Source organism: Suricata suricatta, chromosome 7 (assembly GCF_006229205.1).
Source record: "Suricata suricatta isolate VVHF042 chromosome 7, meerkat_22Aug2017_6uvM2_HiC, whole genome shotgun sequence".
Lineage (NCBI taxonomy): Eukaryota > Metazoa > Chordata > Mammalia > Carnivora > Herpestidae > Suricata > Suricata suricatta.
This window is the reverse complement of record NC_043706.1, coordinates 138447835-138475330: the sequence shown is the minus strand read 5'-3', so window position 1 is coordinate 138475330 and position 27496 is coordinate 138447835. Positions and strand designations below refer to the sequence as shown.

Sequence of the window (27496 nt, the reverse complement as noted above, 5' to 3'; positions counted from 1 at the left end):
TGTGTCTCCATAGCCAGCTGCTTCGGTGCTTCCGTGGCCCCTGGGACCGCAGGCTGCAGATGGGGATTTTACGGGGAAAGTCCTGTCTTGTGCCCCAGGCCTCTCCCGCCATCACCTCGCGGAACTGGGAATCGACGCTACCGGTTCTCCAGATGGAGTTTCTGAAACTGGCCCCAGTGATGGGCAGAGGCGGGTATGGCCCCACGAGTAGATTCCAGGGGTGGGAGGGGAGGGGAGTGGGGGGAGAGAGAGAGAGAGAGAGAGAGAATCCCACGCAGGCCTCCTTGCTGTCAGTGCAGAGCCTGGCATGGGGCCTTAATCTCCCCAACAGAACGGAACCATGAGATCACGTCCTGAGTCCAAACCAAGAGTCGGAGATGTAACTGAGCCACCACCGGACGCCCGGGCAAACTGAAAATTTTTAATGGAACAAAAATCTCCAAGCTGCTGTATCATTACTGCAGGAAAGTTGGCCGCAAATCTTATGTGTCATGAGCTCTGACGCTACTGAAGGCCCTGCCACCCCTGCCACACCTCTGAGGAGAAGGGGGGAGGGGGGAGGGCGGGCCTGGGTGTCTCTTGGCTCCCACAAGGAATAAACATGCTGGCAGGGGCTGTGGGGGTGGAGGGGGGAGAAGGGAATGTGATAGATTAGGTATCGGGTTTGTGATGAGGGCCTAGGGGAAGAGAGGGAGGAGGGGACAGGTGGGGGACAGGAATGGGGGAGGGGCTGGGTGGGGACTGGAGTGGGGGAGGGAGGGGCTGGGTGGGGACTGGAGTGGGGGAGGGAGGGGCTGGGTGGGGTCTGGAACTGGGGGAGGGAGGGGCTGGGTGGGGACTGGAGCTGGAGGCAGGGGGTGGGTGGGGTCTGGAATGGGGGAGGAAAAGAGCAGGACTGGAGAGGGGCGGAGGGGGTGGGAAGGAGTGGGAGGGGACAGAGCCGGGAGGGAACCAGTTTTAGTGTTAAGGCGATGAGCCCTGCAGATCCAGGGGAAACCCACGTTTCTCCATCTACCATTTGAAACCAGCTTTCACCCTCCCTTTCTCGGGTGTCCCGTGCATCTACTCCATCATCTGCTTCTTCCATTTAGATTTTTTCTGAGGTCGGAGTAAACCGGCCTGAGGATTGGGGCTAGAAGGGGTGGGACACCCAGCACCGCCCACATCGGTGGAAACATGGGAATGTTGGCGAGGACCGAGACAGACTGGAGAAGGCACTAAGGACAGAACCCAGATGGAACGTGAGTCCCAAAGTCTCTGCACCCACTTAACTTCAGCCAGCGCGGTGAGGACGCTTCCGGCTGGGCCACAGCAGGGCCACCCACGTCCCAGCACTGCAGGGCCTGCTGTGACCACAGCATCTCGACCACTGCAGAGGCCACAGAAAAATGCGTAGTGTCCCCAGACTGAGGCCCTGCCGCTAGAGAGGAGGATTTCAGGGACAGAATGGAGAAGACTCTTCGTTGGGGGGAGGGCATCAAAAGAAAGGGAGGGACCCCCCCATGCACCCCCAGGTCCCTTCTGACATCAGGGGACAAAGTTTTTCATGCCACCAATAAAGCCTGATTATTCTAAACTACAGCAAGATGTGCCTGAGTAGGCCTCAGGGCAGGGAGAGGTGGCTCCGGGGTCTGCGGATGCTGGGCTGGGCGGGGAGGGCTCCGTGCAGGAGCCGCTGCCACTGTCTTGCGTCACATTGGGCCCTCGCCACTCACTGTCTTCGGAGAGCAGGTACAGGCTGATCAAGGAGAAAGAGGAGGAGTGGTCCAAATGCTCTGGTTCCTGCTGCTCTTTGCCGTTTCTGTTTCGTGGCCATTGGTACCGCCAGGCCCCACCTCCCCCCATGGATGACGTGGCCTCAGGGTGGCTGTCTCCTTGGCTCCCTGAACACTCAGGGTACACAGTTAGGGCAGGCCCGAGAACCCAGAGCCCCAAGGTCGGAGGTCAGCAGGAGGTCTATCTGGATGTTTTTCTTTACCTGCAGCCCTTGACCTTGGAGGAGTCAAATCCCAGCCACTTTCCCCAGTGACTTTCCTGGGCAGGTGCGCCAGCGGTCCCGTTTCCTTGTGCCTTCCTACAGTCTGCCCATGGTTGGTGACGCATGGGGTGTGGGGACGTGTCCACAGAGAGACCCTGCACTCGCTCACCCCAGTAGCCAAGGTACGACCACCGAGGCACGGACTAGCTGGTCCTGGGGAGGCCCTGGTTGCCGGCCCGGTTTCTTTCCTTCCACATCCTCTCGCCGAGAGAGCCCTCCCAGGAGGCGGCTGCAGCCTCCAGGCTCTGTCTGGGACTGGCGGAAAGAGCGCCCCCCCCCCTTCTTCTGCTTGAGTTTCGACATGATGCATCATTTTAATTCCTAGCTGTACTGTTTTTCAATTAACTACTCAGTTATTGGCTGCAGTTCTTGTTAGGCAAAAGCTTTCATTGTTTTTCTCCTCTGGTTGCTCAGTGAGGCTTGGTTTGGATACACAAACAAAAAGGTAAAAGCTTTGGGGACAAAGCCCTGATTTTGTGTCTCCTCTATTGCCCTGGTGGTATTTGTTGTTGCCCCCTGGCATTGTAATGCTGGCTGGTGGGCCTGTGATCCCAACAGTTGACAAGTGATTTTTCTCCCCTGTTTTCTCATGGGCGTCCTTGGTGCCATTCACCTGCCCATGGTTTCTGGTCAGGGTTGCTTGGAGGGAGAGGGTCAGTGCCATGCCAGGATCGGCTGCCATCCTGGGCAGATGGTGAAAGCCGGCAAGGCAGGAGGGAGCTACTGGCAGACCTCACAGGATCCTGTGCCGGGAGCCCTGGGCCACTGGGAGCCCTGGCATTCAAGGCGGAGTGGCGGGTAGTGCATCTAGCTCAGGTGACAGATGTCCTGTCCCCTCACATGGGCGCAGTCCACCAGGCAGGTGCTTTTCAGCGAGAAAGTTGAGTGTGAAACCACAGAGCCAGGCCCTGACCTGCAGCGCCGAGGGCAGCCCCACTGGGGGTGGGGGGTAAATGAAACCTCACTCAGGGGGTCTTTGTAAGTTGTGTGTAGTTGTTTACGTGGGACATCTCGCTGAAACACCCACCGCTGAGTCATTTGACCAAAGCTTTTTGAGCACCTACCAGGTTGGGTATGGGGACAAGGGTGGCAGGGACAGGACAAGGGAGGGACGTGGGGTCCAGACGTAATTGACAGGGATTGCTCCACCCTCCGTGGGAATTCATGTTGAAGGTCACACGGGTCCCAACCTACAAGGAGCATCACTGTTAGTCCAGGAAGGTGGGAAACGGACCACCTCCCTCGCTGGTGATTCAAGCATAGGCCTGTAGGAGCTTTGGGGAAGGCACTGTGGGAATATCCATAACATTTGGAAATATGCATACTCTTCAACCCGTAATTCTACTATTGTGTGTACCTGAGCAGGAGCGTTCTTTTCACAAATATTTTCTATTAAAACATGCATTTCAACGGTGTTTACTGCGGTATCTGTAACAGTAAAAATGCAAATCCATGGCAGAATGGCTAATAAATCGCTGTACGGCCACAGCATGAATAGCGTGGCTGGTGGGTTGCCCTTTAGGAAATTGTCATTCTGGTGATTTTTGACCTAAAACAAATGGCAGCTTCATATATTGAACAGAAATCCCTGTGCCTGTGTTTATCTTCAAAATGGGGATAATAACAGTGCTGCCTACTCTCATAGAATTCATGTGAAGATTTCATGGCTGTCCCCAGCACGTGGCCAGAGCCCCACGAATGCACACTAACATCACTGTGTAGATATGTCAACCTGGAAGGATTCAAAAGGCACCATTTAGAGAAAATCACTGTACTGATATTTTTACAAAGGCAGATGAAGTCTGACCCCATTTGTGGGTGGGAACACGTGAGTGAGTGTGTGCATCTTTGAGTAAATGTCTAGGACCAGGACTAGAAGGCTTCCTTCCAGACTTCCTAACGGTGAGCCCTGGAGAAGGGGGGAGGGAGTGCGAGCCGCTGGGAGATGCGCAGCCACCTGTACATGGACTGGTTCTCCCAGCTGTGGGGCTGGTCAGGCTGTCTCTGCAGCGGCAGCGGGGGGGGGGGGGGGGGGGGGCGTGGCCGACTCTGCAGCTCATGTTGGAGCCTGAAATCCCAGGGCAGACAGTCAGGAAGGTGTGATGGCCTTAAGATGGGGAGATCAGGAGGTTGGAACCCCCAAGCGTGATCTGAAGCCTTATGAGGACAGACTGAATCCCATGCCACTTACTGTTGCATCTGGTGTTGATGGCGTGAGGGCCCTGCGTCAGCGAGCAGACGGACACACCTGGCGCAGGACTCAGACCAGCTGGGGGAGGGGGGCGTGTGGGGGAGGTGCAGTCTTCATGCCAAGGAGGTGAATCTGCAGCTTCCACCTGCCAGACCTCCCAAGAGTGTTTATGCCCCCCCCCCCCACCAGCAACTGGAAACAAACCAAAAAAGGGAGTCTGGGAAATGTAGTCCAGCCCAGCCTAATGGACACTCCACAAAGCCCATCAAGAGAGAAATCTCACATGTTCCTCTATGTACGTCTGGATTTTTAGCTTCTTTTACGGTGTGACCCTATAAATGTGTATATTATGAAAAAAAAAATCCAAAGCCCTTGGTGGGGAAAAAGGACAAGGAAAGAAAATTCTTCTTCCCAGTGAGATCTAGTGTGTGGATGTATCACTCACAGCGTCCTGAGAATCTATGTCTCCACTTACCCGCCTGGCCCCGGCCACTGTCACCTCCTCCCTGGGTGGCTGCCCTCACTTTCTAACTGCTTCTGCCCTGACCCTTCCAGGCTGGCCCCATCAGCCAGAGCGAGCTTGTCAAAATGCAGATCTCATGCTGCTGTGCACCTGTTTAAGAACGCTCCAGTGGTTTCTCGGTGCTTTCATTAGGAAGCCATAAATCATAGCCCCCCACTCTGGTCCAGAAGTCGTTGTAAGGCTCTCCCTCTGTCTCTCTCTGCCTCTCCCCCAACCTCTTCCCTCTCACCTTTAGTTCTTGCTGAGCCTTGCGTGTGCTATAAAATTACCATGCAGAGTGTAGTAGCACAAGGCTGGCCACTGGCTGACCACCTGCTGTGCGCACAGCATGCTAGGTGCCTTGAGTAGTCATCTGACTTAATCCACAGCACGGGGGCAAAGGCTAAAAGCTTTTCCTGTGCCCACGTTACAGACAAGCACACTGAGACTTAGGGACATAGAGAAATGAGCGAGGAGTGAGGGGCACCCCCAGGATCGGAGCCCGGAGTGTCTGACCCCCACCCCCGTGAGCATGATATTCAGCCCCCATCCATCCTGGGAACAAGTCTTTCCTTCCCTGTCACACCGCCTTGTGAGCGGCCCCAGGAGGGTAGGCACCTGAGTTCTGTCTCCAGTTCCTCGCACGGAACTTGCACACGTTAGGTCACTGGTGTTTGTCGAGGGCGTGCTGGCACCGTGCTGGGTTCTGGAGCGCAGCTAGAGTTAGAAGACCCGAACGGTGCGGTCCTTGCTCCCACCGCTTGGGGACCTGGTCGCACGCTCTGTCACAAGCTGCACCAGGTCCCGCGAGGGGGCAGGGGTGGAAGTGTGAACCAGCACAGCCTGGCCTCCAGCGGGCCGGCGTGGAGCCCAGAGAGGCAATCGGGGTATTTGCAGAAGGACAGTGGGAAGCAAGTTGTGGGAACTGGTCCGTCTTATCTGTCTTATCTCGCGGGCGCCTCTGTAGTTCTGCTCTTTGGGGGCTTATCTATGCTCTGTGGCCGGTAACGGGGCAGGTCGGTCCCGCCCACCGACTCCTTAGAAGAAATCAGCGCAGCAATATACGCCTCCTCCTGCCCAGTGGTGACAAAACGTCCTTTGTCCTGGCCAGCGGTGCCCCCTGCTCCTCCAGCCCTCCCTAAGCACTTACCTTTGTTCCCGACCTGCCATGTTAGGTCCCGCTGATGTCACTGCCTGTTGGACAACTGACCAGGGACTTGGCGTTTTCTCAGCTCCGAGGACTAGGCAGACACTTTTCATTGCCAAGTAAGGGGAGCCCATCGGTCTGTCGCGAGAGTGCTGGACCCCAAGTGGTGGGTTGTGGGAACTTCCCGAGTCCTGTGCACGGATCGTCCGCTGTGCGTTGGGTACTTTACTCCTCGCGGAACTCGTTTTAAAGATTAGGACACTCAGGCACCAGGAGGCTCACTTGTCCAGGGTCCCACAGTGCTCACTGCTTAGAAACTAGCCTGTAATGCCTTCTAGAGAGTTCTAGGGCTCCAGTGAGAAAGCATCAGTCTCCAGCCTCAAGGAGAAAGGTTTCCAAGGGCAGCCACTGAGGCCCTTACATCATGAGGTTTGCCCGGAGTCAAGTCTGCACCTGCGCACATGTGCGTGTGAGCGTGTGTGTCTGGAGGGGTGAGGAGTGAGTCTTCTGCTCGGTGCGCGCCCCACTAACTGGTGATAAACAGGCTACGGCCTTGGGCAGGGGCCTCACCCGCCACCCATCCTCCTGCCGACCACCTTCAGCTTTCAAAATTCATTTCAAAGCTGCCTTGTAGGGATAGTCTTAGTCCCCGGCGGGTGACTAGGTTTCTGGGCCATTTCTACCATCGAGGCAGGCCTTTCCTGAGGCAGCCAGGTTGGAAACTGGTCACCAGGAATAAAGCTATCACTGAAGAATGAAGCCAAATTGGTCATTATTGCCTGGAAAAAAAAACAACTTATATTTTCACAAGCTGCTGTAAAGAGGATTTGAACAGCTTCTCTGAGGCCTGCAGTGCAATGGCTCTAATGCGTCCTGGCTGCCTCCCCCTGCGGGTCTCCGTTATGTCGGCTGCATGCAAGCATGGTGAATCGGAGAGAGAAAATTAGGTATTTTGTGTTCTTTGATGGAGTTTATAAGAATCCCAATTAGTCATTTCCCAGGAACTTAAGAATTCTGTGCCTCATCTCACGCCGGCTTTCTGAGCGCTGTAAACAGCAGGGCAGGTGCTCTGGACGAACTCGGGCTTTCTGATTTACTTCTCCCCAAGGTACTTAATCAAGGAACGCAATCAACTCATTTGGCTCCTTGGTGCTCCCTCTCCTTCCCTGGACACTGTCGTGAAGTCTTCCTTGTTTTTCTTCTGCTTCTAAACCACTTCAAGGACGGGGGGTCTGGGCTGAAATGATCTAGAACATGACCTCCGAAGTCGCTTTTCACCCCAGCCAGGAGGGGAGACCCAGGCTCCTGCCCTGCCCAGCAGAACCCAGCCTTGGGCACCTGGGATGCGTGAAATAAACGTCTGTCTGTTGTTGTGGTTTGTTCCAGAGCTGGTGATGCTGCTGGAGTGGTGGTCGGGCACGGAGTGCGTCATCCACACGGACCCCCAGGCCTACCCCAAGTACGGAAAGGAAAATGCCATCGTGGTTCTGAACCACAAGTTTGAGATTGACTTTCTCTGTGGTTGGAGCCTGGCCGAACGCTTTGGGGTGTTAGGGGTAAGTTGGATTCACGTTTTTCCGCTTCACACATTTCCCTTGTTCAACACGACGACTCGCCCTTTTCTCTCAATCATTCGGAATTGCAGAAGTTTCTGTCTGAGGACGTGTTCTTAATCAATTGCTTTGCATTCCTGCTTGGAGTCTAGATGAAATTCTTCTTTTTTTATTTTTTTAAGTTTATTTTCCTATTTTGAGAGAGAGAAAGAGAGAGAGACTCCCAAGCAGACTCCCCACTGTCAGCACAGGACTTGAACCCACAAACCGTGAGATCATGACCTGAGCGGAAACCAAGAGTCAGATGCTTAACGGACTGAGCCACCCGGGCGCTCCAAGATGCACATCTTCTAATGACCGATAATGGTATTTGTCCAGCGATGACTATGTGCTTTACATTTTAGATACAGTGAGTTTATTTACTCCTTTTAGAAACATTTATGAATAGATGATATATACCCTCCCTTTTTAAAAAACCTAAGTTATTGGGGGTTTAAATGATCTGCTCAAGGTCACAGAGCTACTATGTGGATTTGGATTTGGACTCCTCTGCTTTGTGGCTGCGTCGTACCCTTCCTCTCCATGCTTTGCTGATCCCCAGGGCTCAGCTCTGCATTTTCATCTTTGTGAGCTTACAAGGTTGAATCCCCAAGCCAGAGAGTTTCAATGGCAGAATTCAGAATAAACATGAACTTCGATTCTCCCCCTACCCCTCCCGCCCAAGCAGTTTGACTTCTTGCACGCCTTTGGGACTGGGCTTTCCTGGTTGACTTTTGTCATCTTGAAAACATCGAGGTGTGTATTGGTCACACCCAGATCTGATAAGTGAGCTGAAGACATCAAGGTGCCGAGCTATCCCGACAGGGATGACGTGTGCAGGGGAAGGGCCGGGGCAGTTTGAGCAAGATCTTGGGGATCCTGTCTTGCACCCGGGAACAATGCCTACAGATGGATAAGGTGTCCGCTCACGCTGTTTTTGGTGGACCAGGGAGACAAAATCAGAGTGTTCAGAGTAGAGGTGACTGAAGCCTGAGAGGGGAGCGGGGCTGATGGGGTTCACGCATCTGACTCGGCAGGGAGGCCACGTGGGTCTCGTCCCTGATGTGCCTGTGGAGTCTGAGACGCCAGCAGTGCGTGGGGGGCCCCTCTGGCTCTGCCTGTTTGGGAAGAGCCTTGGTGAAGGGGGATTACACTGCATGGGACACATTTCGTATCTGCTTTTAACCGTTGATGCACTTTTAAGTTGAGGACAAAAGGAGAGAGAAGGAAATGTGCTTGGAATCCAGTCCCATTCATGCCTTCGAGACAAATAAGACCGGTCTTTAGGCTCTTCAACTATCAAAAGGCAGGCGAGGTCTTTGGCAGTTTTTCAAGAGATAGAAATGGTGTGTTGCATCACTTCTAGAAAGCGGACTGCCTTTCTCGGAGGGAGGCCTTCCTGGCGGCGGTTTCCTCCTTTGTTTTCCTATTTATTCTTCCAGTTCTGACTTGGTTTCTATGTGCACATCGGTGTTGAATATATTTTCAGGAACAAAACCAAACATTCTAGCATCAGCCTTTCTCCATCTCAAGCTCCTGGGTAGAGATCTCACCTCTTTGAGAGAGGAGACCACCTCCTAACATCTCACAATCCGAACCTCACTGTGGACGTGAATGATTGTGACAGTGTCTTTCTTCTGCTTTGGGAGAAAGGGTGCCTCGTGTCTCCACGTCCTAACTGCTAGAACAATCGTTCTTCTGCCTCTGACCTAGACTTCCTGGCGTGCCAGTGCCCCCCAGCCCGGTGTGGATGAGGGGCAGTCGGTGTTCTCCAGGCTTCCTGAGGCTCTGGGGGTATTCATGCTCAGGATGTGAACACGCATGTGCTGTGGGTCAAGAGGCACCGTCCAGGCACGCTGTACCCTTGTAGCCTGATGGCCATCAGCTCTTTCTGGGTACTATTCACTGTATTTGTGCTGTTTCCAAATCTTATGACATTGTTATTATTTAGACAAATACCCCAAAGCTGCGTTTGGCTAAATCCTTTGTTCCAGGAGAGTAACCTGTACATCTGACTTCAGCGCCCTGCTCATCTCCCCTGGAAGATGCTGGGAGGAAGAGACGTAGGGGCCCCGGGGACAGGGACCAGGCTTGAGCACCGTGGTAAGAGTGCTGATGGCAGAAGGTTATTAACAGGACACCCTCGTCTGGCCAACAGCACACGGACTTTTCACCTCCAGCTGTGATTCCGTAAATAGATACCGTGTTTGTCGGGTCTCCTTTCTTACTGTTGAAACCCGAGCAGCCAGGGGAGCCTGTGAGGGGGGTGAGCACCGCCATCCGAGACTGTTCCAGGGGTTGACGGGTCTCGGAGGCTGCGGGATGAAGCCTCCCGCTGCGCTGAAGCATGCCCCGCTCTCCCAGGGATTGGGGGGCCCTACTCAGTAGGCCCTCAGCTTCTGGGAGCCCCAGAGTCCTCGCCAGGATTGGAGGGAGGGTGCAGACAGGGCCAGGAGGTGGCCACCTTCCCCTTTCCTCCAAGCCCTGAGCACCAGCCCAGGACGTGGCCGCCCATTCTATGGACGCCTCGCGCCCACCAGGTAGTCGGTGCCAGGAGAGGGTGACGGAGGTGTCGGCGACCCTTGTTGGGGTCGGGGGCTGGGCCAGGTGCGGCGGAAGCTGCAGGACCCTTCTCCCGGGGGACTGCCCTGTCTCCGCAGCTGGGGACAGTTCACACCCGCGCGTGCTGCTCCAGCAGCCGAGGTCCGGGTAGAGGCCGTGATGCCGGACGAGCTGCGTGGCCTCCTTCCGAAGTGGTGCGTTACTCCGCCGCCCTTAGGTGGCTACAAAGCAGCATCTTGTTAGTCCTGGTTCAGCAGGGCCTTTGGTCTTAAATCGCCTACCAAAAAAAAACACAAAACCCCCGATTGATCGATCTCTTTCTCAAAATACCACATGACGTTGATTGAGATCCTTCCGGAGTCTAAGGAGTTTGCTCCTTAGAGAAGAAGGGACAGGAGGAAGGTTCCCCAGGGGCAGTTTTCCCTGCACGCGTAACTGCCCAAGAGGGTGTGAGTTTAAAGTGAAGCCCTGAAATTTGCCAAAATTCTTGAGAATGGGGTCACTAAATATGAAGTTAGTTTTGGGAGGAAAGTGGTGGGATTTTCTTAAAAAGGAAAAGGATCTTTCACCTTTTACAAGCGTCTGAGGCCCCACACAGTCGTTCCAGGGGCCCTGGCTCCCCTCACAGCTGGCATTTCATGGCACAGGCCAGGGTTCTGGCAAACATTCTGACTAGGACTCTGAGGAATATGCGGACTCCTTCCTGCCTGGGGATGGGCACGGCCCGTGGGCAGTTAGGAGCGTGAGTCACTAACGTGTCCAACAAAAATGCAATGCAGAGGGGGTGGGCTTCCAATGCTCCCGGTTCTGTGGACTTCTCTTTCTGTCCCAGCAAAATACATACGTGTCACTTCACAGGGGCCCCGGCAGGTCACCCAAGGTCGTGTTTGTTGGGTCTTCGAGCAGCACCGAGCGCCTGGTAAGCGTTCCATACACACTAGCGGTTAAGGTCAATATTTACCTGCTGGGTAGGTGGGCCTATGGGTTAACCTGGAGGCCAACTGGAACTTTGCTCTAGATTGTTAATGAGGCCAGATCTGTTCTGTCTGTGGCTGTGAGACCACCACACACAGCAGCTTAAAACAACGAACACGTATTGGCTCAGTCCGTGTGGTCTGGGGTCCAGGCACGGCTCAGCTGGGGGCCGGCAAGGGGCTCTCAGGAGGCTGTGTCAAGCTGGCAGCTGGAGTGGCGGTCTCATCAGCAGGCTCACGTGCGGGTGACCTGCCTCCATCCTCATCCCTGTGATTGTGACCAGGCCTGACCCCTCCTCTGGGCTTTCCCCTGGACATGGCCACCGGCTTACTCCTGGGTGGGCTGTCCTGGAGAGAACGGGGGAGGAAGCCCCTGGGGCAGCAGCCATGGCCTTTTTTGACCAAAGTTCTGAAGTGGCATCATCACTTGGTCGCGTTCTGTCTGTCCGCAGTGAGTAGATGAGTCCAGCCCACCCCCAGGAAGTAGGGTAGGTTCCAGGAAGGCTCAGATACCAGGAGGCAAGGACCACTGAGGCCAGCGTGGAGCCAGCCCCCACACCACAACAGGACACGGGCACTCAGCCTGAAAACAGACTGAATTTCTGTTGCGTTTCTTCATCTGGGCAGAAGTAGGAGAGTGGTGGAGTTATTACCCTCTGCAGAGCGCGGTGCAATGCCCCTCACAAAGCTCTGACCATGGCGATGGTAGGCACTGAGGCATCTTCAGAATACTTTCTCAACACAAGAGGACTGTGTGTATTTTTGGGGGAAGATACCGCCGGGCATTACGGAGATACAAAGGGGGATCAGAAAATGCAGTCCTTGCCTTCAGTGATTTAGTAGCATACCAAGAGAGGTTAAGAAGGAACTCACACACTTGCCACAGGACATGGGCCTGACCGCGTTCCCTTGGGGCAGCAAGGTGTGGGTGGGCAGTGGTGATACTCAGTGCACTTAACCACAGACCCCAGCCAGCCCTGTCCTGGGGCCTCTGTCATTCCAAAGGTCACCCTTTGTTAGCCGTCGAGGACCTGGAGGGCCTGGGGAGGAGCTGGGTTCACTGCGGTAAAGGTGGGATATTGGGGGGTGAATTTGGGTATTTGGGGCAGCTCTGCTGACCAAACTGTGGGGAGGAATTTCGATATTTTCATAATGGGCGTAACATTCTGGTGCTTACCAGCACATGGTCTGTGGGTCCCTAGGGACACAGGAGACTTCCAGAAGGTGATAGCATTGGAACAAGGCTTCAAGGGCATGATTTTAGGAGCAATGGGAGATCTAGGTGAAGGGACGATCCTAAAGGTGGGGAGGGGCCTAAAGGGAGACCCTGAGTGATAGGCCCCCAACTGAGCAGGTGGCCAGACTCCACGTGCCTCTTCCCCGTTTGGGCCTGGCCACGCGTGCATATTAGCCTTCCCACTCATTTCACCAGCTCAAGGTCACTGTGGGCTGATTTCAGACTTACCGAAGCAAGTCAGAAAGCAGGGTGTGGGCTGCTGCCATTTTGGCAGACCCTCGTGGGCAGTGGTGGTGACCCACACGGCTCTGGGTCACGTGGCCAGCAGATGTCATAAAACCCTAGATCACTCAGAAGCTGAAATAAGAAGGAAACCCAAACCCTGGGTGTCCCGATTTAATTTTGCCAAAATGCGTGTGGTCCGCAACATTGACTGTGGTTCTGTTCTCTCTGTGAAAGGTTGACATGTACCAGCATTTCTCTAAGCTTGATTATGAAACGGATCACTTTTCTCGATAAAGTTTCCTTCGGGAAAAATGTCAACACACATTTGTTTAGAAAGCCTGCACGACTGTTACTTCCTATGAACCTCCATCGATTAGAACATTCCCTCAAATTGTAGGTTTCCCGTGTCTTGTGTTCGAACGTGTACAACTTAGCAGGAAAGTGGACGCTCTGAGAGGTGAATGTTTGCTTTCTGTGCTCAGATATCAAGAGTAATTATTTCTTTTTCCCTCTACTTCAGAACAGCTCTCTCCTAAGTGTGGCAGGGAGAGAGATAGATGTGTAGGCAAAAAAAATAAAACAAACAAAATCTCCAAAAACAAAACACACAAAAAACCAATGTCTTAGAGTCCCACAGATTTGGACTTGAACCTTGGCTCTTGCATTTACCAGTTGTGTGACCTTGAGGAGGTTATCTGACTTTTCTGAACCTCAGTTAATAATTCCCATTTCATGGTGCTGAGAGGGCATAGTAAATATATAGGGCTTAAAGATTATATGACTCAGAGTAATGAGTATAAGTAAAATAGTTAGTTCAAGTGCCTTGCACAAAGTGGGTGTGCAGTAATTACTAGTTTCCTTGACCCTAATTAGTTTCCTTTCATTCCTTACATTGAATGTTTTCATGTAATGAAAAGGCGGGAGGGTATGGAAGACAGAAGAGAGAACAAATGTTTTACCAAGTGGGATTTGGCTGGCACTAGATCCCCAGGCAGCTGACCGCCCCCCCCATCATTGTTATGCAGTGCAAAGTGCAGTGGCATTCATTATCTCTTGATTTCTTCATACATGCTTGTCAAGTTTCTTTTGGCCACAGAGAGAGTAGAAGTTTCTAGATGTGGAGAAACGATTTGTTTTCTCTCCCATCAGATACATCTGCACCTATGGTTTACCAGCTCCCGTAGGGTGGGTTTGCCCCTCCCTCAATGCCAGTATCACAGGGCGTGTGGGAAGCACACTCCCCTACCCCCATCAAGGGCTTGATCAACACCCTCCATATTGCACTCAGGTCCCGCCCACTATACGTAAGTGAGCAGGGATGCCACCTTTTGCCTCTAAGTATTTACCAAGCCAAGCCTGCGGGGATATGGCCCTACACAGACAAGGAGATGGAGAGACTCGTGATGAGGTGCGGCCCCCTACCACTTGGGTGGCTGCTTGACTCACTGGCCAAGGAAAGAATCAGCAGCTCAGTGGAAGGACAGATATGCACTTTGAGTTCATAACTGAGTATATTCCTGGAAATGTTAGTGTACACTTTGTTTCTAAAAGCGTAGTGGTGAGTTAGACACACCAAGGTCTTTTTTATTAAACAGGATCCTCTGGTAACGTCTTTAACAAGCCAGGGTTGGATTATACCAACCGATTGGGAATCCAGACTTGCTTTAAGCAGCCCTATCATCGGGCCTTCTCTCTCTCTTCACACAGCCCTCGGCAGCCCTTCGAAGCCGGTGAAGGGAACCAGCCCTGTGCTGAGCCCCAGAAATGCTCCCTCTTGCCACACCCATGTCTTAATGTGCTCGGGGCCCTCCGTGCGCCCGTCTTCCCCGGGCCTCTTCAGTGGCTTATCCAACACCTGCTGCTGACAAGGGGCTGGCGATATAACTCCTATTACCTTCTGCCCTTGCAGAATGGGGTCCCCCCAGCCCCGCCCCTGGGTTTTCTTCTGATCTGTCTTTCCATCTGGCCAGGCCCAGGGCCACCCCAGGCAGGACTCAGATGGCCATTCAGAAAGAGGCTGGGAAGGGGACACATGGACCTGTGCTCAGGAAAGGGGAGCAGGGCCTTGCGCGGAGGGCTCCCCTCTCATCTGTTTTATCTGGAGCCCAGATCCGCGGAGCAGAGTCAAGTGTGATAGATACCCAACGCCCAAGAGTTTACTTTGTCCGCAAATGCCCTTTCCTTCCCCACTGCGCATGTGCACAGCAGGCAAACTAAGACGAGTTGGGTTTGGTAAGAGGAGGGATGTAGAGTTCAGGGGGAGGGGGGGGGGCGGAGGGCAGGAGATGCTAGCCAGAGCCGGAGAGCTCGGAGCATGGTGCTACACCTGGATAAACGGTGCACGTGTATTTCCGGTCGAAGAGAGATGTGTATTTCGGTCGAAGAGAGATGAATTCTCTGCTTTTGTTTTGTGTTTGTTTTCTGCATTTCCGGGGGCTGTGACTAGTTGTGGAACAGTGTTCATTTTGTTTTCAGACTCTCTTGAGGTTTTCCTGGTAGTGTAAGGCCCCCAGCATTTTCTTTTTTAGTGTCAGAGAAGGGAGACAGCAAGAGAAAGGAATGAGGGCAAGCGGATTGAGGCCACATGGATGTTACTCCAGTTGGCACAAATGGAGTCTCACCTTTTGACGTGCACACGTGTGCACATGCACGGGACTGCACATGCCCCGCTCATTATTTTCAGCTCCGGTCTTATCTCTCGCCTTTTCTTATAGCCAGGGACTTAGGTTTCAGGGACACGTTCCGGCCTTGTCTTTTCCATTCTTGGCACCCATCTCTTTTGCCAGAGAGCATGTCTGCTCAACAGTGCTCACAGAGGTCGGTGGCACAGAACTTGGAGGCTTTCTGTTTCTCTCCTCCCACTAGAATTTAAGCATCAAGGCCATGGGTAATCTTATTCATCTCTGCGTCCCCATCACCGGTCACAGTGCCTGGCACAAGGAAGGTACTTAACAGACACTTGCTGCGTGGACAGAACAGTTCTGATGTTAAAGTCCGCACACTGCAGTGGAGGCCGCGCTGTTGGCCGACTCACTAGCCCTGTTCAGTGACGGGGACTCGCTCAGAGGCAAGAAAACGTTCAGTGGGTTGAAGTGTAGATGTTTTCTCCTGCTTTCAGAGCTCCACTTAAGATACCCCACTCAGGTATTTCATATATTTAATAGAAATACATGACCTTCGGCAAATCCAGATGACTACCTGGTGACCGTACTGGTAAACTCTCAGTAATGCCATGTGTTTGGAAGCCAGGAAGAGACGTTTATACAAACGACTCGTTGACAAGGGACCATCCTACTGACTAGTGTTAGTCCCTAACCGTGTTTTCGGAGTGGTCGAAGGAGGCGGGGCTGCATGGAAAAGATGCCCTGCCCGGTCCAACCATCCTGCAAACCTGGCTTCAGCACTTCATAGCTTCTAGTTGGCAGGTAGCCATGTTGGAGGAAACCCTTAACTAGAGGGTCCTGATTCTGCTCCATTTTTGTCACAGAGGCTGGGGAGCTGAGGAAAGTGTGGCAAGAGCCACACAGTCTCAGGGATGGAATGTACTGGATCTCAGTGCATTTCAAAGCAGTTCTTTCTGGCACCACATGGTGGCTGCACAGGGGTTGACCAGTTGGCTGGAGGTACTGAAGGCTCATGGGGTTGGCTGTTTCCCTGAGCCGTTGGGTGTTCCCAGCGGGGTCATGGGCTGCTTGATTAGATCGACTGGGCAGCTGCAGTGAGATGGTTCTCTCTTTCTCTCTCTCACAGAGACACACACACACACAATCACTCTCATACACACACCATCGCTCACACACACAAATATATACACACATTCTTACACACACCCCCCCCCCCACACACACACATAGACACATACGGTCACACACACACACTGTTTCTCTACACATACCATCTCTCTCTCTCTCTCTCTCTCTCTCTGTCACACACACACACACTCAAAAGTCTCATCAGCGGCAGAATGTGACATCACGTCAGCCACTCCCTACAGCTACTAGAAACGGCCCCGTCCCTGCCGTTGTGGATTCCTCATGGGAGGTCGTGCTTCCTCTGAACATTCCTCTGAACATTGCGTGGCCTGGGAGAGTCATGGTAGGGATGGCACGGTGAGTTTCCAGGAGGCCCATAAGCACACGGAGTAGAAAGTTTCTAGTCTCTTGATCCGAAATGAGGAAGTCGTGTAAATCTCTCTGCCCGCTGCCCCTCACGGAGCTCTGTGGTAACTGCGGCCTTTCGTGACTACTGTGCGTCGAGCAGGGCGTCGGAAACGGGGGGAATCGGAAGGGATGTTTAGCCCCTGCGCTCACTCTGTGGTGATAATCACGGTTATATGTTATCGAACGCCCGTGGTCAGGTTCTCAACTTGGCACTTTTGGGTATGTTTCCATATGGTCTTAAATCTTTACGGCAGCACTTTGAGGTAGGTATGACTTTCCTCATAAGACAGCCGGGAAAACTGGGGCTTGGGAAGGTTAAGTGTCTGGACCAAGGTCACACGGCTGGACCATGGTACAGCCTGCTCAAAGCCAGGACTGATGTCAGAGCTTTCCAAATCCTGTTATTCTTGCCAAGGAAAGGAAGTCAAGTAATGTTGCTTTGATTTGAGAGGCAAAAGCTCTAACCTTAATATTTTAAACAGTTCTTATATCAAGTAAACATAGCACCAAGGCCTAGGCCTAATGGTAACTTCCAGAACTTTAAGGGTGAAAGATGTATTAATTCCACATAAAAACAGAAATATCTCCTCTGTTCCTTTTGATCATCATCACCAAATAGGCTGACTTGATCTAGTCGCATTTATGTTGAAATGTGCTGAGGTCAACGACTTCTGAAAAAGGGCATTGTTATTAACACTGCAAAACATTTTGTTGATCAAATACAGGAAAAGAAAATTAAAAAATCAGGGCAACTGGGTGGCTCAGTTGGTTAAGCATCCGACTCTGGGTTCAGCTCAGGTCATGATCTCACAGTCCATGAGTTCAAGCCCCATGTTGGGCTCTGCACTGACAACTCAGAGTCTGCTTGGGATTCTCTGTATCCCTCTCTCTCTGCCTCTCCCCCACTCTCTCTTTCTCTTTCTCTTCATAAAGAAAAAGTCACTTCTGATTTGACCACCCAGCTATAGCTACTGTTATTTTTTTTCTGTTTTACTTTTTTCATGGAGTCATAATCAGACTATAGACTCAGCTTTCATTTCAGACCTTTTAAAAATTTAGTATTCTAGGGGCGCCTGGATGACTCAGCCGGTTAAGCATCCAGCTTCAGCTCAGGTCATGATCTCACGGTTCGTGGGTTCGAGCCCTGCGTCGGGTTCTGTCCTGACAGCTAGCTCAGAGCCTGGAGCTGCTTCAGATTCTGTGTCTCCCTCTCTCTCTGACCCTCCCCTGCTCGCACTGTCTCTGTCTCTCAAAAATAAATTAAAAAAAAATTTAGTATTGTGTAATAAGCATTTCCCCAGCTTAAATATTTGTAGAAAACAAGTTTTAGTGGCTCTAAATCAAAGGTTGACAAACTTTGGAACTGGAGGGATAGAGGATGTTTTAGGCTTTATGGACCATATTGTCTCCAACTATTCAGCTCAGCTGCGGCAGCAGGAAGGAAGCCATAGCAATGTGTACCCCAAAGAGAGTGGTTGTGTTCCAATAAAGCTTTATTTATAAAAGCAGGTGGCGGTGCTGCTTTGGCCCACGGTTACAGTCTCTGCTCTGTAGCGTCATGCTATGCACCGTATATACAGTCTGCCATAGATACCGCAATCCCCTGAGCTCTTCTAGTGTGAGCCGTGCGGATGGCGCCTGGTGCTCCAACACAGCAGGACAGTGACGCGCGTGCCGACTCTCGAGCCCACCTCTTTGGTCCGCACATAGATCCTCCATCACTGTCCAAGTTCATTTCCTTTTAGCAGTAGGTGACCAAAGGCCAGCCGCTGAGGGATAGAACCAGTCAGGGAAATACCCCTGCGAGTCCTTTCCCCACCAGGCAGCTGGTGGTCGACCGCATGGGCCACTCACCTTCCGAGCGCCTTGGCGCCTCCTTTAGAGGATATGACCCCCTTCTTGGCCATAGAACAGATCATCATTTAGAATCCCTTCATGTCGACAAAGCAGTTTTCAAGTGAGTTCAGGAATATGTAATTTTTGTAAATCGTCCTAACCTACCGAGAAGGTAAGCGTAGTCCAACGGGGAGGATTTCCTGTCTTGTTTCCATTTCACAGGCTGTGCGTAGGGAGGTAACGGAGAGCGTGAGAGCATCCCGGCCAACAGGGGGAGGCTGGGGGAGGGGAGGAAGGGCCTCTCACGACCTCAAAGCTGGCAGTGGACAGACCTGGTGGTTGTTAAATGGCTCTTGTGGGCAGAGTGGTGATCCCCAAGGCGGTCTGCTTTTGTGTTCTGGGTGACGGTCACTTCCTTCTCCGTCGCAGCGCTAGAGAACACACGTCAGGATAATTAGTTTACGCTTTTAGGATTTAAAGTAAACCCATGTTGAAAAGAAAAAAGCTGACCGTAAGACAGATCCTCGCCAGTCATGTGATGGATGCTGTCACAGGCCCTCGTCAGCTGGAGCAGACCGGAACCCTGATCCAGGGCCTTGGCCATGAAGACGCTCTGCTGCATCAGGGCTGGGGCCAGACGCCTCGTGGGTTGGCTCAGCGGCCCCGACGGCCTCAGCATTCCTGGACTGTTGTCTCAGGACCACAGCAGGATGGTCAAGGCTGTGACACACTCGGCAGCCATGTTCACAGCAGAAAAACGGCCGGACCTCCTGGCCATCTCTCTTTTTGTCATGGAGCAAAAGTTTCCCAGAAGCCCCAGGACATGTGCACCATGACGGCGTCACCTTACCAGAACTGGGTTGGAGGCCCACACTAAGCTAAGGGGTCCAGGGGGACACCAAGCTGGGCTGACATCACTCATGGTCACCCCCAGCGCCTGAGCGTGTTGCCTTTGGAGCAGAATGGAGAATGTAAATGAGAGAAGAGGGGACAATGGCTGCTGGGTAGGTGGCCCTCAGGGTCTGGCCCAGGGCCTCGATGTACATTAGCATTTATTGTGAACTTTGCCTTCGACTGACAACCCGGCCTAAAGTCCAAGCTTCCCTAGCAATTAGCTGTGTGGTTCTGGGCAAGCTACTTAAAATCTCTGCGCCTCAGTTTGATTATCTATAAAATGGAGGTATTTCTTTTGATTTCAAATCGAATAGGATTTATGTAAGTGCACAGCCCATGCCTGGGTACGGCGAGTTCTCTGACCCGGCAGGACTGGCCTCTGAGGCCCTCGGGGGAAAGGCCCCAGATCTTATGGCTTGGTTCTCTTCACAATAACTTGCATGTTGGGTTTGTGAGAATAACAAAAACAAAATCCATCAAAACACGGAGACACTGAACCTGGAAGGGGTCTGTGCTTTGTCACCCCACTGTTGGGCAAGATGTTTGTTGTGTTTTAAGATCAGGGAGCAAGTGGCTGTTTCTGCTTCTCTGCAGTCCACACAGCAGGCCGGGGGCGTATTGCTCTTCACTGAGCTGCAGCTGCCCAGTTGGTGGAGACCTGACATGTCGCGTAGGCTCAGGGCATAACTAGACAGTTGTCACCAAGAGCACAGCTAAGGCTGACTGTCCAGATCACTGCCTCGGTCCCCTGGACCATTCATCAATGACCGCTATCTCAAAGAGGATCTTGGCCAATTCCAAAATTAAGGGTGAAAAATATAGAACCCAACCCATTAGATGTAAGGCAGTTTTTGTGTCTCCCCCTCAGCCCCTGGTCTCCCCCAGGCCAGCACAGGCCGTGTAGACTGGCATAGCTGGTTAGGGGCCCGCGCCGAGTGGCCCCAGGAGCCAGCCAGCTGGCGGGCCAAGCCCTCGCGTCTTGAGCCAGCCTCGGGCAGCTTCGGGCGGACGTCCCAACCCCGCTGCCAGCCTTAGCAATGAGCCAGCGAGGGGATGGGTGGGCACCCCCTAACATGACCTGGTGGACTGAGCTCCACTCCAGGTTCCCCCACTTTGCAGCCCCACAACCCAGAGAACCCTCCAGGCCCCATTTCCTAGTCTGTGAAAGGAATGTAACGTCTGCCCTGCCTGCAGAGGCAAGTTTGGCTGAGGACTGAGTGAGGCAGATGGGAAGAGTTGGGTGTGACAACTGCGTCACCAGCTTGGAAAATGGCCTGAGCACTGATGACCCTTCGGTGTCCCTCACTGTTCCAGATGGTGCCCGGATGCCTGCGCACCCCCATCCCGCAGAGTTAGCACGGACGTGGCCTCCAGATAACCCGTGCTCAGGCCGTTTTCCACGCTGGGCCAGTGCCAGGGGCCGCCTGCTCTCCGTGCTGCGGGACCGTCCCCTTAGGTCTTCGGAGGGCGCGTCCTCTCCACTTTCTCTAGTAACATCTGGAAGAGCCGCGGGAGAGGCCCCGGACACCCCCTCATGGACGCCCTGGGCCCCCTCTGTTTCAGGGCTCCAAAGTCCTGGCCAAGAAGGAGCTGGCCTATGTCCCGATCATCGGCTGGATGTGGTACTTCACCGAGATGGTCTTCTGCACACGCAAGTGGGAGCAAGACCGCAAGACCGTGTCGCAGAGCCTGCTGCACCTCCGGGATTACCCTGAGAAGTACTTCGTACGTGAGACCCCCGAGCGCTGCGCCCCTGCCCGCCCCCCCCCCCCCCCCCCCCCCCCCCCCCCCCCCCCCCCCCCCCCCCCCCCCCCCCCCCCCCGCCCCATGCGCTCCCACAGGAGCACCTGACACGCCTCACCCCTGCCCACCAGCCTGCCGGCCTTGTCCTCCCCCTGCACTAACTGGTGCAGAAGTAGGTTCTCGGGACGCTCTTGTTACACTCAGGACGCTGTCACACACTCGGGGTGCTCTTGTGACACACTCAGGACATGGTCACACACACACTCGGGGTGCTCTTGTCACAAACAGCCACACTCACACAGACATCCACTCCTCTACTGTCCTCCGAGGGTGAATTCTGGTCTCCAAAGCTCATAGAGAAGAAGGCCATTCCGGGCCCCACCTGAGGTCAGGCGTCACGGGGCCGCCAGGCCATTCCTAGGGACCTTGTGGGACCATAAGTGACTGAGGCGCATGCCAGGGGACAGCACGTGACTCCGAGAATGAGCGTGACCGAGGGCCCCGTGCGGGTGCCCGGGCGTTGTGTGTGACCGTGGCCCTGTCCCTTCCAGTTCCTGATTCACTGTGAGGGCACGCGCTTCACGGAGAAGAAGCACCAGATCAGCATGCAGGTGGCCCAGGCCAAGGGGCTGCCCAGCCTCAAGTACCACCTGCTGCCGCGCACCAAAGGCTTCGCCATCACCGTGAGGAGTTTGAGAAATGTAGGTAAGGAAGATCCCAGAATCCCCTGCAGCAAGGAGGCCGAACCCCAGCACCCCGATCTGATGGGCTCTCCCCTGGCACGCGCCCCAGCTGATTGAGGCTGGTAGCTAGGAGGGCAGTGGGGGACAAAGGATGGTCAGCGAGGATCCAGGCCAATGCTCACCCTCTTACACACACACACATGCACGCACGCACGCGCGCAGGCACTCGGGCAAACACTGCCCTCTCCTGCTCAGCACCGGGACTGCAGGGCTGTGCTGACCTGGTGGGCATCCCGGGTCCTCGCCTGGGGTCAGCCTGGCCCCACACCTGTTTCACCCAGGTTTCTGTTGTCGTTTTGCTTTGTGTGGCATTTCTTGCCCATCTGTTGGCACCAGCTGCCTCGAGCTGATGAACTCTGTGACCTTGCCATATGTCCCAGCTGACCCCGAGTTTGGAGCATTTGTTTCCGGCCTCCGGTCGTGACTCCATCTCTTAAATCCCGTGGCAGCCAGCCACCCCCCACCCCTCCTCCCAGAGGCCCACCCCCTTCCTCGTCTGTCCTGAACGATGGCTGGAATGGCGGCCAGGGCCCTGGGCCCCCAGGCAGCTTGGAGGTGACGCACCTGCCCCCACGTCCCCCGGGGCCAGACGCAGCCCTGGCCAGAGTCCAACAGCGGATCTAATAGCTTCTGTCTGCGCACTGTCTTCTTTCTTTGGGTCCCCAGGTCTCCTCTCCCTCTTGTGAGCACAGGGATCTGGGTGGCCGGCCAGGGGTCTCCTGCGGGGCTGCCTGCGCCTGGGGTCGCGTAGATCTGCAGTGGGGAGGGGGTGGGAACCCCCTGTGCACCCGCCCGAGCCAGGCTCGAACCTGCGGGGCGCCAGTCCCCCAGTGAGGGACCCCACTCTCTGCTGCAGCCGCCTCCGCAGCAGGTGGGTGGAGCCAACCACGCCCTCGGGCCCTGTCTCCCCCCCTCCACCTGTAGCCGCCCCCTGCCACCTTGCCTCAGGACCGCCCCCCATGCCCCCCACCGGTCCCCTCTCGGTGGCCCATCTGACTCAGGGTTTCCTCCTGCCCAGACACCAGCACCTGGGCCAGCAGCCCGCAGATCCGAGGCTGCTCACGCCCCTTGCTCCACCTTGCGAACCAGCCACGCACAGAGGGGCCCCCTGTCCTCCTGCAGCGCTGCCCCGAGACTAGACCTGTCCCTGAGCTCCCCCCTGCCCCGCCTGACCCCAGCCACCAGGGCCAAGGCCCTGCCCCCAGTCCCTCCCCCGGCCTCCTGGGCACCAGCTGCTGGGTCGTGCACTGTCCCGGGGGACAGACCTGAGACCCAGCGCTGAGTGCGGCCCCCCACTTCGCACGCTGTGGCGCCCCGGCTTCTCTGAGTTTCGAGGAGGGTTAAGTGAGAAAACAGGTAGAGGACTTGGCACCAGCCTGAGGCACCATGAACATTTACTCAAACATTACCGGTGATCAGGAGCTGCCTCACCTTCGCCCCCTAGTGGGGGCGCCTGTCTTCGGGGTCCAGTGCCCACCCGCCCCTCCCCCCCGGGGTTCTCCCCTCCCCCCATGGCTGAGCTTGGCAGCATCCATGCGCCCCCCAACCTGGGAATGAGTACCATCTGCACAGGGCCGCCTGTCGGCCCTCCTGTGCTCAAGCCCGTCACACTTGTCGCGGCCAGTGTGCTTGCCAGACCAACGAGGGAAGCCTTTATTTGCTTCCAGTTTACAGCTGGGGAAGTTGGGGCTTAGGGAGAATTTAAGGAACTTATGCCAAGGGGCTCGGCTGGTCCATACAGGCTGCGCTCTAGGGCTTCAAGGCAGACGGATTTCCTGCTGGGCCGTCCTGTCCCGTCAAGATGCTTCTCCTGGGGTCACTCCTCTGGAAAAGGAGAGAATTGTGCCAGTCATTAGTTTTCAGGCTGTTCTCTGGGGACCCCCGGCGCTCCCCCTGTTCTCAATTAACCAAAGCCACCCCACTTCTGTGTAAGAGCCAGTCCCAAGGAAGAGGGCTGAAGCCCACTGAACTCCATGAGCCCTTCTTGCTCTCAGACCTGGTGACCTCACAGCTGCACCCCAGACCCTGAACCCTGTCACCGTAATGTCTCCACCAGCCTCGCTTCGCGCATGGAGAGGGACACCTTCCCCACCGGGGAGGACAGCCGGCCTCCCGTCCTGCCACAGGATGGGACCGTGGTCTATGTTGCTGGCAGAGGTGGGGCGCCCTCAGGCACTCCCGAGAACCAGCTGGTGAGACCCTCTCTTCTCGGGGAAGACCAGCTCCAGCTGCCAGAGGGTCCCCACGTGGACCCACATGTCAGGCAGCAGGTAGAAGCTAATGGACAGTGATTTTTCTGACCGATTTTTGAATGTTGCCTCTTCATATTCCCAACCAGACCAAGACACCCGTCTGCTCGCCCACTTTAAGAGTAATCGCACACACGCCCGGATCTCAGGACAGCACTAGGCTCACTATCTCCTGAGCACAGCGTGCCAGGCCCTGTGGGCAGTGCTGACCTCGGTCAGCTCAGCAGGCATGGGAGGAGGGCATCGTGGGTCCCATTGTCCAGGGGAGCTGGGCTCAGGGAGGCTGAGTGGCCTGTCCCAGAGAAGATGGCACAGGCACTGGCCTGGCTCCAAAGCTGTTCTTTCTGCTGCCCGGTCCTGTCATCCTGACGCTGCAGGAGTGGCCTCTGTCTCCCCTCTGTGTTTCTTTCTCCGCGGCTGTTCCCTCACCATTCTGCATCCCTCCCCCACAGCCCCCAGTAAGCGTGTATGGAGCCCGGGCCAGGCCTGGGGCTGCAGAAGTGAATTCTGACATACACTCGCAGCAAGCTAACGGGGTAACTCACCACTTGGGCGATGCATTGCCACCACACATGCATCTTTGTTTCTCAGCCGTGTTTCAGCGGAATCCAGCTCAATTCCTTAAGGGGTTCCCAGAACTTTCTTCTAGTTTTGTAGCTTAGTTTTCTAGGGGGAGAAGTGCTTGTAAAGTGGTTACCCTACCGTTAACGCAGACAGTGCGCGTTGGACTCGGTGATCTTACGGCTGTGGTTGCAGTGCGTCCACCAGGGACACTGCGGTACTGCTTTAAACTGGTCTGACCTCAGTAGTAACTGTTCTCAGCTACTAAGTTAGACGTGCTTTCCTGATGACAGAAAGGGAGGTGCGCTCAGGGAAGGCATTTGGATGACACAGAAAAGCGTGAAGAAGAACCCAGTCATCCCACCACCCCCAGATCCCCAGTTAGCAGATTTCACTGTTTCCCACTGTGTGTATCTACAAAACAAAACTGGATTCACATGCTATATACTGCTTTGTATTTGTTTTATTTTTTATAGTTTCAGCTGTATATGACTGTACACTCAATTTCAGAAATAATGAAAATCCAACACTGTTGGGGGTCCTAAATGGGAAGAAATATCATGCAGACTTATACGTCAGGTAAGTCGGTTCCATTTCCTTTCCAAAACAGAGAGCGCCCATCAAAGTGCATCGGTCTCAAATGGCCGGCCAGGCTCTTTCCGGGGAAATCTGTTTAATGTTTTCTCGTGTGTCATCTGTACGGAAACGAACTTGCTCACATCCTGCATTTGTATTGGGAACTCAAGACTCACACCACTCAAGTGAGTTGTCAGGGGAGGATCGTTGCTTCTCAGCTACTTTCTGGTTCTCTCTGACCACTTCATACTCATCGTAGCGCTTAGGCTGGACAGATGGAAGACTGTTCTGTAGTCGTTTTGAGATTGAGTATGAAGAGATTATTTCATTGACCCCTTTTCCTGGGGGATGTGTCTGCTGCACACAGATGTCCGCAGATGTGAGCGTGTATCATTTATAAGGAGGTCTGGACACAAATGGAGAACATTTTAGCAACATCTTCCTTATGTGTTATATTCCAAGCTATTATGATTTTATTGAAAACACTTCACTAGATATTAGACAAACCAGTTGTCTTTGCCCATTTATCAGCTGACAGAATGGATCTCACCCTGGTCCTCTGCAATGTCAAGGTGAAATGCTTGAAAGATACTGCAGATGATAAAACACAATGGGGATGCACGAGAAAACCCCACGTGGCCAGGTTGAGGGATTGCATTGGTTTCTTAGGCAGTAGGTGGCCTTTCCAGAAGGCTAACCAAGATGATCAGACACGCCCACGACCGGAGAACTAGCTGTGTTCTGTAGCATTGGATTATTTTTTTTAAACACCTTACAGATGCTAAAGCACAACATAGCCCGATACAAATTTCGGCAGCTGATCCTCACCAGGAGGCTGCAAGAAAAAAGCTCTAACCTTCCAGGACTGACAGCCTGAAGTCAATAGCTTTCTGGCCGGAAGTGACTCTGGCGCCCCCTTACAGATAGGAAGCATCATACTTCTAAGGCCCACAGTCTACCTTGTTACTGCATGTGAGGGCAGGAAACCCAACCTTCCAAGGGAGGGCTTCTTCCGGAAGTAACGGAGGCTGTCCTCTAAGCTCTATCACCTGGCAGGGGTGCCACTCAGTGGTCCGCGAGGCCCCGGGTATTTGGGGAAACCTTGCCCACCATGCGAGGTGACTGTACCTCCACTAGGCCACCTCTCAGGGAACTGGAACTCTGGAGCGCACGTAGGGATGAGGGTCATAAACACAATGCCCTGTGGGCCCAGGGCAGTCGGCGCCCCCTCACGGCCTCCGAGGAAGTCCATGCTGCTCCACACACGTCACCGTGTGGTGCAGGGGCCCTTCCAAAATGATAGAAGCTTCCTTATTTGTTTAGAGGCTATATTGTTTCATCTCAATATAAAGTATTCAAACAGTGAGGGTAAGAGTGTCAACTAAGGTCCTGAAAAGAGCAAAATTGACTAAACCCCCTACTATTTGAATAAATGGCATGCAGGCTTTCTAAGCTGGTTCAGGAAACACATTTAGAGATTGGGCCTCCAGACCAGGGTGAGCCAGACAGAGCGCAGGAGCAGGGTGTTATGGGAGTCTGTGGAAGAGCTCATGGGGTGATTTCTCATCATGTGAACGGCGTACCCCTGAAGACTACCGCCTCTGATAGGGGAGGAAAGAGCACGTTCTCTTAACGGGCTGCAGTGTGATGGATGAGCTCTGAGAATGTATCTTTGCGCCAAGATAGACCATAGCCGGAGAGGGGAGTCCACCCACCCAGGGCAATCGTGAGGGATGTAGAATTCTACATGGATAAAATCGGGTGCGAATAAACATGCCTGGATGTCACAGAAGCCAGCTACATGGGGACAAGCAGAAATCTATGTGCCGCAGGAAACATGGTCCAGCGACTCCCCCCTCTTGCTCAGTGGGGCTGTTTGCAAGCAGCTGAGCCTCCAGCCCATGCCGGCCCCAGCCCAGGGCCACCCTGGAATGTCTTCCACCTCTGGTGCGACAGAGCCACAGGGCCAGGCCAGGATCTCGTGGTTTCTTCCGTCCTGGGGGAATATGAGTTCCACAAGACACAGGTCCTCGTATTTGTTGAAATCCTCACAGCAGCTCCACCGCAACACTGTGCAGGAGGTCAGAGGAATCATTTACGGGAGACAGTTCACCACTGTATTAAGTCATCACGTGGCCGGCGGAACCGTTAGCCGATTACCAGCCATACGCAGATTCTCTGTGTGTTGGGTTATTACATAGGGAAATGGTGGTGATTTTGCCTTCTCTTGGAGAAGCAAACAGCAGGTGTTTGGAGCCTTTCCATG

At 54.0% G+C, this 27496-nt stretch overlaps 1 protein-coding gene across 2 annotated transcripts in view; it reads left to right on the top strand.

Annotated features, from left to right (window-relative positions):
* Positions 1 to 27496, top strand: part of AGPAT4 (1-acylglycerol-3-phosphate O-acyltransferase 4) — a 125370-nt gene that overhangs the window by 89132 nt on the left and 8742 nt on the right. For both annotated transcript variants that reach the window (XM_029944308.1, XM_029944307.1), the window contains exons 3-6: positions 7265 to 7434; positions 20922 to 21083; positions 21653 to 21806; positions 25131 to 25233. In XM_029944308.1, the coding sequence (XP_029800168.1) occupies positions 7265 to 7434; positions 20922 to 21083; positions 21653 to 21806; positions 25131 to 25233 (589 nt within the window). The remainder of the gene's footprint in view (positions 1 to 7264; positions 7435 to 20921; positions 21084 to 21652; positions 21807 to 25130; positions 25234 to 27496) is intronic.